Source organism: Crotalus tigris, unplaced genomic scaffold (assembly GCF_016545835.1).
Source record: "Crotalus tigris isolate CLP2741 ecotype Arizona unplaced genomic scaffold, ASM1654583v1 scf7180000018518.7366548510:968632, whole genome shotgun sequence".
Classification (NCBI taxonomy): Eukaryota; Metazoa; Chordata; class Lepidosauria; order Squamata; family Viperidae; genus Crotalus; species Crotalus tigris.
In genome coordinates, this window is record NW_024097054.1 from 176492 (window position 1) to 193607 (window position 17116).

Here is a 17116-nt window from a genome sequence, read left to right on the forward strand (position 1 = left end):
CATTAAAAGAGACCAACTTTTTTCAGGCTTCTGCATAAAAACAGAAAGAAAGAGACTTCTGCTTTAAGGGTTGTCCTAGCTTGAATGAAAGGATTTTATAAAGCAGCAGCATTTATTTTCCTGGGGAATTTATTATTTTGCTAGGTTAGATTTATTAAGTCATTTGTCTCATAAAAATATTTTTGTATTTTTATATCTCTTAATGTTAAGAGATTAAAAGGGTTATTTATCCAAATAAGTTTGCTAGCATTTTCTACTTAGATTGATTAACACAGGTAGGATAAATATGTTTGATTAAAAAAATTAGATGAAAAAAAGAAGACAGGAAAAAAAACCCACAATAAATCGAAACATAAAGGAGAAAAAAATATCTAGAGATATGAGATCTGTTTCATAGAGATATGTCCCCAATTCAAAACTGGATGCTGCTTTATATGTCTTTTGTTTTGCTGTGTCCTTGACAAAGAATTTACACAATAAAGTATGTTTTTCAGACACCTGAGATACTACCATTCCCCTCACCAGTTTTTTTTTTATTAGACCTGTCCTCTTTCTCTTTCTTTGAGTGAACAGTTGTGTAAGATCCATGATATAGATCACTTTTGAAGAGTGCACAGATCTGATCAATAAACTTATTTGTAGCCATTTTTTTCTGTGAGGCAACAGGGCAGGGCTCCCTTTCAGAGTCCCATGTTTATTTGTGTAGGATTAAGTTGGAAAAAGAGACACTGTCTCAAGTTCATTCAGAGAAATGTATGGCTAAGTGGAGAACAAAGTCTAGCTCTTTTGAATCCAATCTTCAGGTCAGGGAATCATGCAGCTTAATCCTCTGACTTTAGGTGCTTTATATAGGACATTTCTGTGGCTCACTTATTTTCTTTATTAATGCTACTGTACAGTTGCTATTGTAATTCTCTGCCTTCATCAAAATAATCTACCTTTTTCTTCTTTACCTACCATGTCTTTTTTTAATATTTAGCTCCCTCTACTGATAAAAAAAAAACTTGTATTTGCTTAAAAAAAAAATACTGTACCAGACCAACAAGTGGAAAAGAGAGAAGTCTTTTGTTGAGGGTTTTTGGAAGGTGGGGAGTTTTTGTTTCTAAGGATACAAGGGGGTTCCTTGAGTTTTTGAGTACTTAAAGAGGAAAAAAGTCCAGGAAAAAAATTATTTTTGGTCTTTTGGGAGGAGGGTTGGTTCTTTTAAGACAGTGGTTCTCAACCTTTCTAATGCCGCGAGCCCATAATACAGTTCCCCATGTTGTGGTGACCCCAACCACTTATACATCACTGGGTGCCAGGGGCATGGCCAAAGAAAAGGGGGAAAAATGGCGGACAGCCTTGTTTGGCGACCCCCATGAAATGGTCGTTCGACCCCAAATGAGGTCCCGACCCACAGGTTGAGAACCACTGTTTCAAGAGATGCAATTGAAAGCAGTTTGAACACTGACGTGCAAGCTTTCTGAACCTAAGCAACCTGGGACTGGGCCTTACCTGAGTGGAAGAAATCTTGAGTGTACAATAAATATGAAACGAAATCTGTTAATTGGCTTAAAACAAGATCAGGTCAAATTGGCTCGAAGTAATCTTAAAATACACCCTTCCTTAAGAAGTCAAGTAACTGTCAAACTGGGCACAGGTAGTCCTCAAGTTACAACCACAATTGAGCCCAAAATTTCCTAAGCAAGACAGTTGTTATATGAGTTCTGCCTCACTTAATGACCTTTCTTACCACAATTATTAAGTGAACCCCTGCAGTTGTTAAGTTAATAACATGTCACAACAATCGTAAGTGTGAAAAATGATCCTAAACCACTTTTTTCAGTGCTGTTGTAATTTTGAGCGGTCACTAAATGAATGGTATAAGTTGAGGTCTATATTATCCTACAGGCAGGATACCACACTTCACATGATCTAGCATTTTTTAGCAAAATCATTGTACTACCCTGTTCAAGAATCAGTTGGGCAGTCATTAACAGATACCCAAGATACCTTTTCTTCATTAGGTGGCTGTACACAAAAAGGTTGAAACTGAAACCACTCAAGCTACACAATCATAATCTTATCTTCTATTATGTCTACCACTACAGCTTTCAAGGATGTGGTACATTTGCCACATGCGCACACAAATCACAAGATATTTAATTAGGAAAAACAAGAACTAAAGAACAGAATGAAAAAGGAGAAAGAATTACTTACTCTCCAGTAGCAGGGATGTTGTTGACTTGTGACACATGAGCACTGTATAAAAAAGAGGTTAAACGAACGATAGGTGTAATTTCTGAAATAGTGGTTCAAAAGTTCACTTAAATGCTAAGTGATATATTTAAGACACAGTTTTACTGAGAATCAAGCAATTAGGTTCCAAACGACAGTGCATATGCACTGGAATATATTTAGATGTTCAAGGATATCATTTAATTCCTTACATTTGGTAAAACAAGTAACAGAACCATTTTTTTAAAATTACAGATTTGTATTGAAACAACCATGATTACAGAAAATATATGAGAATTATGACTTTCTGGGAGTAATGATTTCCCCATTGTTTCCAGCAAAGAAATTGGCATCTATCCTAAACCTCTGAGACAGACCTAAGTATATATATACAGCCAATGTAGAAATGCTGGCCAGTCTCACATATTTTGCACAAAATGTAAACACACACCTTTAAAACCCATCTATAATATAGGAGGTAATTGCTTTAAAAGAAAGGAACATAAATCAAAATCAACGTAGCTAAGCCCATCTTATTTGATCAGCAAGTTATTTTTTTCCCCACAGCTAATCAAAGCCATATAGGAAAAATCATGAGGTGAAAAATATATTTGGAGCCATTTTCAATTCTTATGCCTTATACAGACTCATTAGCTATTGTCAAGCCCATGAAATGTTACTACAAATAGTCAGGGTAACATGTCATAATTTCTCCCTGATCTAATGATGGAAGCAGATGTTCTAGGAAGCCTTGAAGTTCATGTCTAAAGATCATGTCTTTAAACTGTAAGGCAAGATTATATTTGAGACTTGGACAGTCCCCTTTCCTTACCATCCCTTACTGACTCAGCTTTGCAGATAAGAGAGTCATATGACATCCTTCTGAATGCAGTATTCAATAAACAACTTTTCTGTGAAGCATAAAACAGGGCTTATTATCTTTATTGTCTTTATTATTTATGATAGCTGGCTAACCTACCTGCCTACAAATCAAGGCAACATCACTAAAGGAAAGCCTAAGTGAATACTATACTGGGAAACATGTAACCATACCATGCCAAGAGAACAAGAAATTACCAGTGACAATTTTATTCTTTTAAATATACTGAGTTTTAACATGTTCTGAATTCTTGCTAATATTTTCTACTGAAATTCATCTCCAGCTTTGTCCAGCAGACATAGGTTTGTTTTAAATAAGCAGGATGATTAACACAAGATATTCTAAAGATGGCTGAACAGAGACACAAGGCTCTTTAGTATGGTCAATTAATTTATGTTACTTATGAAATAAATTACTAAAAGTGAGCTAAGATGCTAATTTTCACCATTCAATTATATCAGGATGGACCAAGAAACTTACACAAGTACAGCCAATATATAAAAACCAATGTTACATCTAAACTTAATACTAGAGCTAATTCTGAAGAGTTTTTGGAAATTCTTCTTTTTCACCCCAAATGCAGTAACACACTTCTCTGTCAGTAGCTGAACTGGTTACCCACCAGTTATTAAAAACTAAAGGATGTCTCGGATGCTGTCTCTTTTTATATCAATATACCCAATCCCTAAGATTAAAAAAGAGGTACATCTCAACTGTGATGGAGACCTGGTTTATAGAGACCAAGAAATGCCCGTCAAGAAGCTAGAAGAATTGCTCAAAGAAGCAAGACTTCTGTTATCTTCACATGAAGTTCTCAGAATTGCTTTCATAGAAGACATACTTCTTTCAAGAAATATGATGAAGAGACATCCATATACACATGAGAAGAGAGGAAGCTATTAGATAGCTATTAGATCTATTAGATAGTTTCTGATCTTGTCAAGTGATAGTGGCTTGCCAACTTCAAGGCAACAAAAGGTCTTTCTCTTCACCTGTCACTTACAGCTTTTAAACACAAATGCCAAAGAGTTAATCTGACATATTTGGCCATGAAAACTATGTACTTTCATACTGCAATGTGCTACAAAGTCTATCATCTAATGCAGGGGTTTCCAACCTTAGCAAGTCTAAGATTTGTAGACTTCAACTCCCAGAATACCTCAGCCAGACATGCTGGATGAGGAATTCTGGGAGTTGAAGTCCACAAATCTTAAAGTTGCCAAGGTTGGAGAGCCCTGATCTAATGTGATAATGAACTGTGGCTTAGGAACAGAAATTGTTGCTCTCACACAGCAGCATGTATAAATATACAAACGTAATTTCATGTTTTATGCAGAAGGAAAGCCCTTCAGTAGGTCAGATTGTAAAAATCTGCTACATACATACATACATACATAATTATCTATAAACACCAAAGTTACTATAGGCTGTTTTAGAACATGTGACACTAGAAGGAACATCTATGATATACACAAAATACAATATGTATATAACATCATATAATCTTTATATAATATCAAAAACTAATTTGAGGAGACAACTACTTTAAAATTACCTTGTAAAATTCCAGCTGCTAAATCTGTACCTTCTAAAATCTGTGAGACTTTTTGATAGCACACAGATAACGTTATCAAGTAAGCCCAAGGTAACGATGTCTTCCTACACTACTGACACATTATGATCACTGTGGAGCTTGCTTGCAAAAGCAGCTACCTTTGTTATCAGGAAAACTAATCCAAATAGTAAGTATAAAGATTTACTTTTGAACAATCCTTCCAATCATTTAGAATTGAATGCAACTCCTACAAATAAAAGCGCAAACTGCCTAGTTTCAATAAATTTTTATTGCCATATTATTTTGAGCATGACACAATAATTCCCAACCAGGCAAAAGAAATAGTGTGATTGGGCTATTTTCCTATAACTGGGCTATAAAAATAAATAAAATATTTCTGAATGCTGTTTTCATTAGATTATCTGTGGGGAATACCAACGGCATACCTCAATTACATAAGACCTGAATGAGAATGACAGAGAAAGTCTGGAATTCCACATTTATTTATTTATTTATTTATGAGACTTATATACCGCTTTAAGTGCAAGCACTCTCTAAGCGGTGTACACCAGTAAGCAATGTATATATATTTTACATTGCCCCCAACAATCTGGGTCCTCATTTTACCTACCTCGAAAGGATGGAAGGCTGAGTCAACCTTGAGCCGGTGAGATTTGAACCGTTGACCTGCTGAACACAGTCAGCTAAAGTGGCCTGCAGTACTGCACTCTAACTGCTGCACCACCTTGGCTCTTTGACAACTACTGGTCCCAGAGTCACTTATTTGAGATGGTTGACATATAAATTAAATAAACAGGAGATGTGTCAGGGAGTCACATTCTAGTTGTGAAAACAAAGCAGTAGGAGAAAAAAAAATCAAGCAAATGAACACTGTTTTCTAAAGAGAAAGGAAGAACTATAAGAGAAAGCTATAATGCAAAAAGAAAAGAATATAGATGAAAAAGTAGAAAAGAAAGAAAAAAATAAAGTGGCTTCTGATCTTCTTTAAAGCCATTATAAGTACAACTGTAGATTTTGCTCCTTCTTTGAAATTACATCATTACTTTCTTTTTTCTATACTCTATCTTACCTAATTGTCAAAACCATTGCTCATGAATTCACTTTTTTCCTGTTTTATGCAAAAAGTTCATAAGAAGAGACAACATATGGCGTCTCCAAGTTGGAATTTACATGTAAAAAAACTGATGGAGTGCAGATTTCAAGTAAATGACAAGAAGAGAAAACTTATGTATGAGATTTGTCCTATCTTTAGGCAGAGGAAGAGTGAGGCGGTCAACTTAGGCTACCAATGTTGGGAGGCCTTAGGTGGCCTCTTTTCCTTGGAATCAGTACAACCTGTTGGGTCATTGCCAAGTTCTCAGAAGATTCAATGGTTAGTCCAGCTATCTTTTGTTATGTAATGTTTTATAAATGGGCACCGGAGCTGCTTCATGCAACAAGATGTCTCAAGTCAGTACTGTTTTTCTCTTATACTATTTCTCTTGTCTAAAACGCATCCTTCTGAAAGAAGTTTTGTCAGGGAATTGCACAACTGGTGTCCAAATGAAGTCAGAGACACAAACTTGTAGTTTTTATATAAATATATTTTACATCTAAATATACACCAAACAAGACAGTCAGACAAACAGCAACAGCATCAGGTAAATCACAGAGCATACGGGACACATGGAAGAAAAAAGGCAGGAAAAAAAGGGAAATTCCCCCTCCTCCACACCCACAGCAACCAATCACAGTGCAGATTGCCTCAGGCAGGAACCAGCAGTCAACCAATCAACCACAACTGTTTTCTGGCTCACTGTACAACCCACTGCTCCAGCTACTAAATTTAAATATCTTAACAAGTTTAATTTCAAAATAACCTGTTTGTTTCCAGCAAGAAAGAAACCTAGGCCTCATATTAGTAACGTCTTACGTAATTGACACACTAACTTTCTGAAGGAGTCCCAAGGTGGGTTACTTTTAAAACAGTAAATATACAAAATGCAAAACAAGAAACAAGATTCAAGCTTCTTCATAACAACAGAAACAGAGTAATGACTGCTATGTATTGAGGGACCAGCAACAGATCATCATTTTTCACTGCTGTTTTTTCTCTTTTGCATCCTTCTACTACCTCATAGTAAAGATATTGGAAGGAGACATTTCCACTGAGTCCTTGCCAGAGTTGAAGGGTGCGGTTTAAATTGCATAACAAGTAAATAAACTTTTCAGAGAAACATAGCTGATATCTGCTATCATATGTATTGCCATAGTGATAGCCTTCTACGAGATGAGCTTTCTGACATGATTCAACAAATTCATGGAGAATAAGAGCAACAGTGGCTACTATTCAATATTATTGTACTGTCTATTACCCCTGGATAGGAGACAGCATGAGTCTGGATAACACCACTTGCAAAAGAGCATGTAGTGAAGAATGTTACTGAAATCATGTCCAGCTTGTGAATTTTTAGTTGGACACTTGGCTGTGATTTAGCCAGCATTTTTCTTCATAAACAAGAAATGATTGTATCAAAGGACTCTCCTCTATGTTATTTAAACAATTCCTTTGGCACTGGATGGTTTAATAAAAAATTAACCTACATTGAATCCTGCTTGCCAAATTCTACTTGTCCCATCTCCACAAAACATTTGTGTGAAGAGCAACACTGAATACGATTTTTCTTCAGTCCAACATTTTATCTGGGCAAGCAAAACATTTTACCTGGCCTCCACCTGGATTAACTTCTTGATCTATTGACACTTGACATTCATGTTCTGTTTTGAAATATGCCCTGTTTGCTTAACCAATGTGGTGCCAGCAGTGTTCTCCTTATTGGTGTGAAAGGCAAGGCAGAGAACATTTTTCATAGAGAAATATTGAAGGTGATTCTGGTAGACAGCTCCAAACACAAATTAATCACCCTTCTTCCACTGTCAGCCATAAGCAGAATTATAACGCGTGCCGGCCTACTTTGGATCCTTGTTGGTCAAAGAATTTTGACTACTGGGATCCAGAAGAAGAGCCTTCTCTGCTGCAGCACCTGCCCTTTGGAACATGTTACCTGCCAAGATAAGATTTACCTCCACCCTTCTATCCTGCCACAAGAGGGACCCAATGGTGGAATACCATACTGGAGGTGACTGCTGGATTGATGGCAGACTCCACCTGTCCATCTTTCTGTTATCACATTGATGTATTGTTGTGTTCTTTTTCACGGCTTGTTTTATTGCTCTATTATTTTATTTTTGTTCAGTTTACACTCTTTTCATTTCTTTGTTTTTACTGCTGTAAGTTGCCTAAAGTAGCCCTACGGCGAGATACAGAGCAAATAAATTTCACAAATAAACTTTCCATATTACATTGCATTTTGCTGTGTCCATATCCCACTGTCCTCTGACTGCACTGATAAGAATCCTTATCAGTACTCTTCAGTCTCTAAGTTGTGTACTTTTAATGTCAATAACAACTAAGTGGACATTCATAAGATCCTTTGCAGTGGTGTCATTTCTTCTGTCATGTGTTTTATTTTTTCATCACTCTTATTCGATAAAAGTAGTACACATCCCCAAATGCTGTATCTAACAAGATTAATAATGGAAACATAATCACAGTTTTGTATTTTTGCAATGCTTCTGATCAGGGGGTTCCTATCACTGTTTTTCCATGGTGATTAGTAGTACTCAATTTTTTCCCCTTCAAAATTACCATAACAGGTATACAGAACTATATAAATTAGGATATCAATATATCCAAACTGAAAAAGCATGTATTTTGGTACTTTATATAAGTGTCCAGAAAAATATCTAAAATATTTTAAAGTGACGCTTTAAAAATCCTGTGCTATAATACTGCCCACTGAAAATAATATTATATATGCTTATTTGTAATGGGGTCACTTATCCTCTTCAGCATGCCCATTGTAAAATGTCTCTGTGAAGACTGCATTTTGCAGTTTTGAGATGGACTGTTATGTCTTTCTCAAAAAGCATTTCCAAACAATGCAGGAGGATTAATCTCTAGGACTAATCTAACCCAGATACCATCTTGTCACAGAAGATTTTACTGAGGATCTTCTTGATCTTTGACTTAGTGACTTTGTTGTTAACAGTTTCTGCCTGTCGTTGGACAGACTTTTCTCATAAAGGAACAAACTAACCTAGGAGCTGGAAAAGAAGTAGGACAGAATTCCCCAACGTGTTAGAATACCATTATCTCATTTGAACATAGCCAAAGAGTTGATGGAGTTACAGTCTGAACATCTAGAATGGTTTTGCTGGGGAAGGCTGCAAGAGGCCAACCAAACAGTTGGCTAAGAAGATGGTTTCAATCAGGACGAATTCCATAAACAGCTGGTGAAGCTGAGCAGTTGGCAGGAAGAAACTGGGAGAGAAAATCTCCCAGGTTTGTGAAAAGTATGTTTTAAACTATAGCTCAAATCTTTTCAAGCTCTTAAATTTGGCTCAATAATTTAATTAGCAGAAAGGTTCTTGTCCGGTGAGATCCATACCACCTCAACAAGGATAGAGAAAACGGCAAGCAAATTTACATCTAAAAGGAATTTCAAGTGAGGCAACCTTGCAGCAGTACTGTACTTAATATTATGCAGGTTTTTTTTACCCAACCTGGTTTGGGTGGGGAACAAGGGGGCTCAACAGGAACACTTTCAAGCTCCTGTGCTCCTCAAAAACTCTGCAACATTTGTAGCACAGATTTTACAAGGAAAGGGGGAAAATATATACACAATGTTCCTGCTAATTGGCAAGCTTGAGGCATTGTGAGGTCCTTGGAATCTGGACAAGTCTCTTCTGCATCCACCAGTATGTTACATAACTGTCTGCTCTCTATCACTGTACTTTGTGTACTGCATAAGTTGCAGCCCACATCCTTCATGTATTTACATTCATTGCTCTGTTGTTATATCACACAAATAAGTCTACAGTGAGTTGAATTTGGGCGTCAGGAAGTTCACAAAACAATTAAGGGGAATGAAGGAAAATAAACACCCGTCTGGCACTGTGGTTATCTGGGCGGCAAAGATCTACAAGACCACCAAGTGACAAGGAAAGCAAACTTGCTTTTTGCTGCCATTTATCCATCTCCTGGATCTTTGTAAGCCAGAACAGTAGCTCTAAACAAAACAGATGCTGGCACAACAAAACCCCAAGCCATTCCTCTTTAATTTTTGAGGTTACAAAGGCAAAGGGTGGAAATCACTTAAATATGAACATCCACTTCTCATCACAAGAGCATAAAAGGAGTGAAGTATCAACCATTGGTCAGCCTTCATTCTCTCTTCTTGCCAAACTTATTCCTCCTAGCAATCTAGCCCAAAGCCACAGGTTTCTATTCTATTCTATTCTATTCTATTCTATTCTATTCTATTCTATTCTATTCTATTCTATTCTATTCTAAGAAGGTAATGAAGCCAAATTAAACTGAGATATCATTACACAGTCCTACAAGTTAGTAATAACAACAACAATCAGCATCAACCTTGCCCACTGTGGTCCAATCAATAAACCACCATGAAGAAACCACAGTTTATTGCAGGGTAAGTGCAGTTTGCATGTTGTATATGGATATCTATCTGTTGTAGATTTATAAATTCTCGTAAGTCATTGTCTAGGAAGGAAATGTTTCTGGGCAAAACATTAGCAAATGGCTAGTAATTGTCCTCTATAGCTTTTCCTTATGAATCAACCACCCCAAACAAAATATAAATTAAAAAAAATGATATAAATACCTCAGATAGAATGGTGATAAAGGCCTTTCATCCTCTTGGGAACTAAAAACAAAATAAAATATCTTTGTCATTAGCATGTTCATTTCTATTTCTTTTTTTGCAAGCTAATTGGTACAACACCAACCAGATCAGAAGAAAAGATGAGAGCCCAAAGAAGTTCATATGCTGATCTGTGATATTAAAGGCAACAGCTTGTTAAGAGAGAAGAGCAAATTAAATACCGAATTGTATTCTTTAAGGTGGAAACACGAATACCTGCAATGGAAGAATGGATGCTGAAATTAATGGAGCTGGCAGATACCAAAAGTGACTGCTTTGATTAAAGAAAAGATTTTTGTCCAACCAGTTTTCAATTGTTAGCTTGAAACTGAAAGAAAGCTTTAACTTTGGGTTTTATGATTATATTTGTTTATGATTACAGAAATAGCATGTTTTATGGTTTATTCCAATTCAGGGTCATTGTATTTTATACTAGGTGGGTAACTTTATTTCATCAATCTATCTCTTAAAAATTGCAATTCCATTGCAAAGAAAATTATAAATGCTACCACATAAAGAAACCCACTAAGCTTAAAATGCTATTATTTAGCTGCTGACTGCATTCAGGTACGATTTTTCTTTTATTTCTGCCCCAGTAACTAAAATCACTTCTAAAGAGAGTTGCTCTGATTCATATTTCCATCTCTACCTCCTAAATCAATCTGCTAGTGGTAAAAAAGAAATACAGACATTTTATGATGATGGGCTGTTTCCATGGTTGGGGACTTCTCTGGCCTTTGATGGATAGGAGGTTTGCTGGTTTGTTCAACACTCAGTGATTAGCCACAAGGACATCTTATCAATGCCCACACCATCAATTGTCAAAATCCTATTGAAATCAACGAGATTCCGGCTATATAAATGGCTTGTTAACAAACTGACTGACAGAACTGTGAAAATGATCCTAACACCTGCCACAAAAAAGTGAGTTTTAAGGAACAACTCAAAGCAGCTGTCCACAGACTTATGAGTTCTCGGCATATGGGCAGCAGCAGAAAAGACATAGGAGATGTTTCAAGAAGATTTTTTGATAGCTGAAGGTGCTGAATCGGGGGGGGGGGGGGGGAAGCTCACAGAAAGATTGCTATCAGTGACCCAAGTGTACTATCCACTATGTGGTGAAAAATCTTTTCAAGCAACATGGCACTGTTCATGAGTCAGCTTTGTCATTACTGCTAAACATAAAGATAAAGATTTCCCCTATCCAGTCGTATCCAATTCTAGGGGCAATGCTCATCTCTGTTTCTTAGCCGAGACAGCCAGCATTGTCCGAAGACATTTCCATGATCATGTGGCCAGCATGACTATACACCAAGATGCACAGAACATTGTTACCTTTCTACCAAAATGGTACCTATTTATCTACTTGCATTTGCATGCTTTCAAGCTGCACTCGGGTATTGAACCCTGTCTGTCAGCTTTCCATCTGACAAGCTCAGTGTGTTTAACCACTGAACCTCACATCCCCTGTCATTACTGCTACAAGGATCCAAATCCTACTTACACTGGACTTCAAGTTAAGGGGATGCTTCCAGCACTTGTTAAGGTTCATAATATTTCACCTCTCAGGTTAACATTCTGTTACCCCAGGGGTGTCAAACTCAATTTCATTGAGGGCCGCATCAGCATTGTGGCTGCCCTCGGAGGGCCAGGTGAGTGTGGTCAGGATGGGTGCGGCCTACTGGGTGGCGTGGATGGCGTGGGTGTGACCTACTGAGTGGGCGTGGCCAGCTCTACATCATTTGCGTCAAGGATGCCTGTGGGGGCCTGGGGAGGAGTGGGACAGATCTGAGGGTCTCTGGCAGAAGGGGGTGGGACCAGGGCAAGTGCCAAGGCATGGTCCACTGGAGGAGCTTCATTGTTCCTCTCAGGCCATGCGGGGGGGAGGGGCTGGATGGTGGTGCAGCCTGCCAGGAGCCCTGGACAGCAGAGGTCAAATATATTTGCTGGCCACTTCCAGGCGATGGTCCATTTCTTCATTCCTCACAAAGGGTGACACCTCCCCAGCATGCATCCAGGGGGTGGGGCTGATGTTGCAGGAGCTGGTTCCTCGCTGGTTCCAGACGGCCTTGTGGAGCTAAGACTGAATGCGTTTCAGCATAGATGGCCACCACAAAATTGTACATTGGCTCCCGGCCGGCCTGGGCCAGGGCCAAGGCAGAGGGGGACGTTCCCTCACTGTTTCCAAGATGGCTTCGCAGGCCACATGAAACCACTTTGCGGGCCACATCCGGCCCCCGGGCCTTGCGTTTGACATGTCTGTGTTACTCTAATGCAAAGTAATTTCTAATCATTTCTTCTAAGAAATTCTAAGGTTGTGAGCTTCTGGTACAGTTAAATATTGACTTAGCTATAAGGGTGAATAATCCGTACAATCTACATAAGTCTTCTGAGGGCAGAAAGTTCAAAGCCTCCTCACCAAGGCCAAGGTTTAAAAAGAGATCTACTACCAGACACACATATTTGTATAGTTTCCAGAAGTTTAAAAAGAGTTTATGGACCATGACATCCTGATCAAATATTTGGGCACTGAAAAGCAACTGTTTTTGATTGCTGTACTATATTTAATTATTTCTACTTTGACCTTAGATTAAAAATACCCTAGATAAAACAGATTTCCAAGAACACAGAGGAGAAAAAAAAATAAAATAAAAACACTAATGCCAAACAGCCATGAATTGTCCAAATTTCTACAGGCAGAGTGGGCATATCAGATAGCAGATGGAAGAACTACAGGTAGTCCTCAACTTACAAACAGTCCGTTTAGTGACCGTTCAAAGTTACAATGGCACTGGAAAAAGTGAATGACTTGTTTTTCACATGACTTTTGCAGCATCCCCATGATGACATGATCAAAATTTAGATGCTTCGCAACTGACTCATATTTATGATCGTTGCTGTGTCCCAAGGTCATGTGATCCCCTTTTGTAAACTTCTGACAAGCAAATTCAATGGCGAAGCCAGATTCACTTAACAATCGGGTTAATTAATCAACTGCAGTGATTCATTTAACAACTGAGGCAAGAAAGGGGCAAAACTCACTTAACAAATGTCTCACTTAATAACAGAAATTTGGGGCTCAGTTGTGGTAAGTTGAGGACTACCTGTACCCTTTTCCCCAGATGAGCAGAAGCTTTGTGCAATTAGTTGCCTGCCAGATGTCCTGCTTCCTTATTTGCATCAATTCTTAAGACAAAACATTTAAAACTTAGATCACCTCCCTAGCAAGCTGAAGTAGCACAGATCATCCATACTATTGCACATGTAAGCCATTTGTAAACATCATCTGTGCACCAAAACACACAGAAACTAGTTCCTTAGGTCTTTTAAGATGTTAGGTTCTAAGCTGTTTTTCTCTGTAGGCCTGAACTGCATGTTGATTTTAGCTTAACCTGAAGGCAAACTTTCTTTTGTTGATCTTATTTCCTCCTTATCACTTGGATACCTTGGCAAGCGTTTTTGTAAAACCCCTTTTGCAAACAGGTAATTATGCCTGGACTTTTCCAGAAAGACTTAAGACAACATTTTCTGAATCCTATCAGAGGATTTTAGCTGAACAAAAACGAAAGTGTTCTTCTCCTAACAGGGACTTGATCTAACCTTCAAAATATTTTCCAATTATGGGCTTATATAAGTTTTTCCCACACCCATTTTTCAATCTAGAAAAAAAAAAAGACTTGCATTGCATTATTGTAACTTGTATTATTGTAACTCAAGGACGCACCAAATGTTTTAGATCTGTATTTCTCAAGCTTTAAGCTTTAAAATGTGTGGACTTCAACTCCCACAATTCCCCAGTCAGCATGCTTTTACCAGCATTCTAAAAATTGTTTCTGATGCTTCATTCTCCAGAGCAACTCAGAAAACCAAGGTGCACCCTAGGGTCAACACATAGGTCACTCGTGAGCAATTTGCCCTGGTTATTGCACTACGATTTTAATTTTGTTTCCTGATCAGTTTATTGTGAGTTATATCCTTTTTGCTGATTGTTGTTAGCTGCCCATTGTGTACATATCAGATGGACGGTCGCATATGTTTTGAAAATAAATAAATAATGTCATTGTGAGTTGAGGTTGCCTCCATTGTCCAAGGCTGTTCAGGGAATTGGTGGACAATTGGCAAGCAACAACAGCGGAACCCTGGACGTTTAGTTCTTAATATCAAAAATACAATCCAAAGTTTGCAGACAAACATATGCCTACAACCCTTACTTTGGGTACAAAAATGCCACAACACCATGTTTACAACTTTCTCCCAAAAATTTACACTTGTACATTTACTTTTATCTGCTAATCCTGTTCCGAAGATAATACTGGAACTAGAAGGTCATGCGGTTTAATCATTAGTTACTGGATAACTAGACTCCAAGTTATCTAAAAGGTCATAAAAAGCATTCTAATTAAGATAAATGCTTTATTTACAGGAGACCTGAAATCAACTCGTTTTTATCACAAGATCATGCTCCTAACATGTTTAGGTGGAGAGTGTTGTTCAGCTTCTGTTGCTTTCCTGGAGAGCTGGGTCCTGCTATTCAACTTCTATTGCTTCATTTCTTAAAGAATTACAATCAAAAGGAGAACGTAGTAGACAATTGGGAAAAGACACATCTGTTTATTATTTGCAGTTTGGCAAGTCTCCCTGGATGGGTAAGACAAAAAAATGGGTCAGAGGAAGGAATGACTGATGCTATCTTTTAGCCAAGCTGCACCCTTCCTTTGAATTCAACAGTAGCATGTCAATACAGACCAAGCCTTATGTTTCATAAGAGAGTATTAGTTAGGTTGCTAAGCAAGCTACAAATAGCTACCACAGAACTATTTCTAAAAACTTGGTTGAGTGTCAACAGCCTATGATTATAGTACTTCAGCAAGAAAGCCAAGAATTTTTTTTTCAGCATTGACAAAAAACAAAACAAAACAATCCCACTCTGCCTCATGACAATATATATTCAAACTATTTTCAACCAGAAGTAGGTCTGAAAAATGACCTGATAACAATTCCTTTTGGGATAGTAGTAAAGGTTACTTCTTAAGGTAAAGGTTTCCCTTGACCAATCATGTCTGACTCTTGGGGGCGGTGCTCATCTCTATTTTCTTAGCCAAGGGAGCTGGGAATCTGAAGACGCTTCTGAGGTCATGTGGCCAGCATGACTATAGGCCAAGGTTACCTTCCCACCAAAGTGGTACCTATTTATCTACTTGCATTTGCATACTTTTGAACTGCTAGGTTGGCAGGAGCTGGGGGGGAGTAAGGGGAGCTCATCCTGTCATGCGGGGTTTGGGTCTCAAATCCAGGATGTTAGCTTTCCAGCTGACAAGCTCAGCATCTTTAACCGCTGAACCATCATTTCCCTCTTCTTGGGTTACTTCTTGGTCAGCTGCAAATACTTTTTTATTCACTCTACATGACCCAGTGAGCTGTTTCTAAAACTATGTAAAAAACAGCTCTAAAGATTTTCTCGACTTTCTGGAAAGGACAATTTTGCTCAATGGAGTAGGCTGTGCAATTAATGTACATAACTTTACATTCCTTATGAGTATATTTCATTCAATTCTATGTAACTTACTTCCAGAGATATAGTCACATAAATGTAGCACATGCCACAAAGCTATAGTCCCATCTCTAGCTGGTCACTGCATGACAAATGCCTTACCTTAACTATTTGTTACAGATTTTGGATTAGATTTAATATATGAAGTAGTAATTTTATGCAAGATGTTCAATTTTCACTAATGATAGTAAAATTTTATTCTGGATGGCAGTCTCAGGTTTTTCAGAATCTGAGAATCAGGAAAAAATAATTGCATTGTAGATAGGTGAGCAAATGCTTTTCACACTGATTGGTATTCTCCTATGGGGGAAAAAACTTTGCAAATGGTAAGTTTATTTTATTATTTAAAACTGTTTTTTTTTGTTAAAAAGCACTTGGGTTTTGAACCTGGGTTGTCAGCTTTCCAGCTGATAAGCTTGGTGTCTTTAACCACTAGGCCATTGCGCCCTGGTTATATTCTCAATATGGCACATCTAATAAAATGATATTTGAAATTCACATTATTTTATCTTTATCATGCCATAAATTTCCATGCCATCCAAACTTCAGGTTAGCTCTAAAAGTCTCTTATTTCTCAGCGACATCTATGGTTTCATCCAAAACAAACAGCAAGCAGTGAAATACAATTTCAAATCTAGTTAGCCCAACCCTCCTCCTTCCAAGATTATAGAAAGAAGGTGGTCAGAGTCACTTGGCTGAGATGGGTGACTATAAAAATCGAATAAATAAATAATGATGTAACTTTAGAAAGAGAGAGAGAGACAGGCTAAAATGTACCGTAGTTGTATTTATTTATTTCCCCCTATTTTTTAACTTACTTTTCTTGCACTTTTGCTCTCTTTCATTTCTTTTTCTCTTTTTTTTATATTAATGTGTAGAAGTTTGTATCTTCTTTTAAAAATATTTTAGGAACTATTATATAATTAAAAAAACAAGTGAAGTTCAAAGTACTTGTTACTGGGCTTATCTGGAAGAAACAGGTATAAATAACCGAACTGCAATCCAGGTTAAAAACAAGCAACTATAATGACACCAAAAGACCAATTTCCTGTGCGCTCTGTATATACAGCACTTTTCTAAGTGAAGGGCCATTAAAGAACTGATGGGAGATTACATATCAGTTTAAC

The 17116-nt window shown here is 37.6% G+C and overlaps 1 protein-coding gene across 6 annotated transcripts in view; it reads right to left on the reverse strand.

Moving 5' to 3' along the window:
- Window positions 1-17116, reverse strand: part of FAM13A (family with sequence similarity 13 member A) — a 144349-nt gene that overhangs the window by 41613 nt on the left and 85620 nt on the right. For all 6 annotated transcript variants that reach the window (XM_039353399.1, XM_039353400.1, XM_039353398.1 and 3 more), the window contains 2 exons: window positions 10400-10441; window positions 2200-2241 (listed from right to left, as the gene is read on the reverse strand). In XM_039353399.1, coding sequence (XP_039209333.1) covers window positions 2200-2241; window positions 10400-10441 — 84 coding nt within the window. The remainder of the gene's footprint in view (window positions 1-2199; window positions 2242-10399; window positions 10442-17116) is intronic.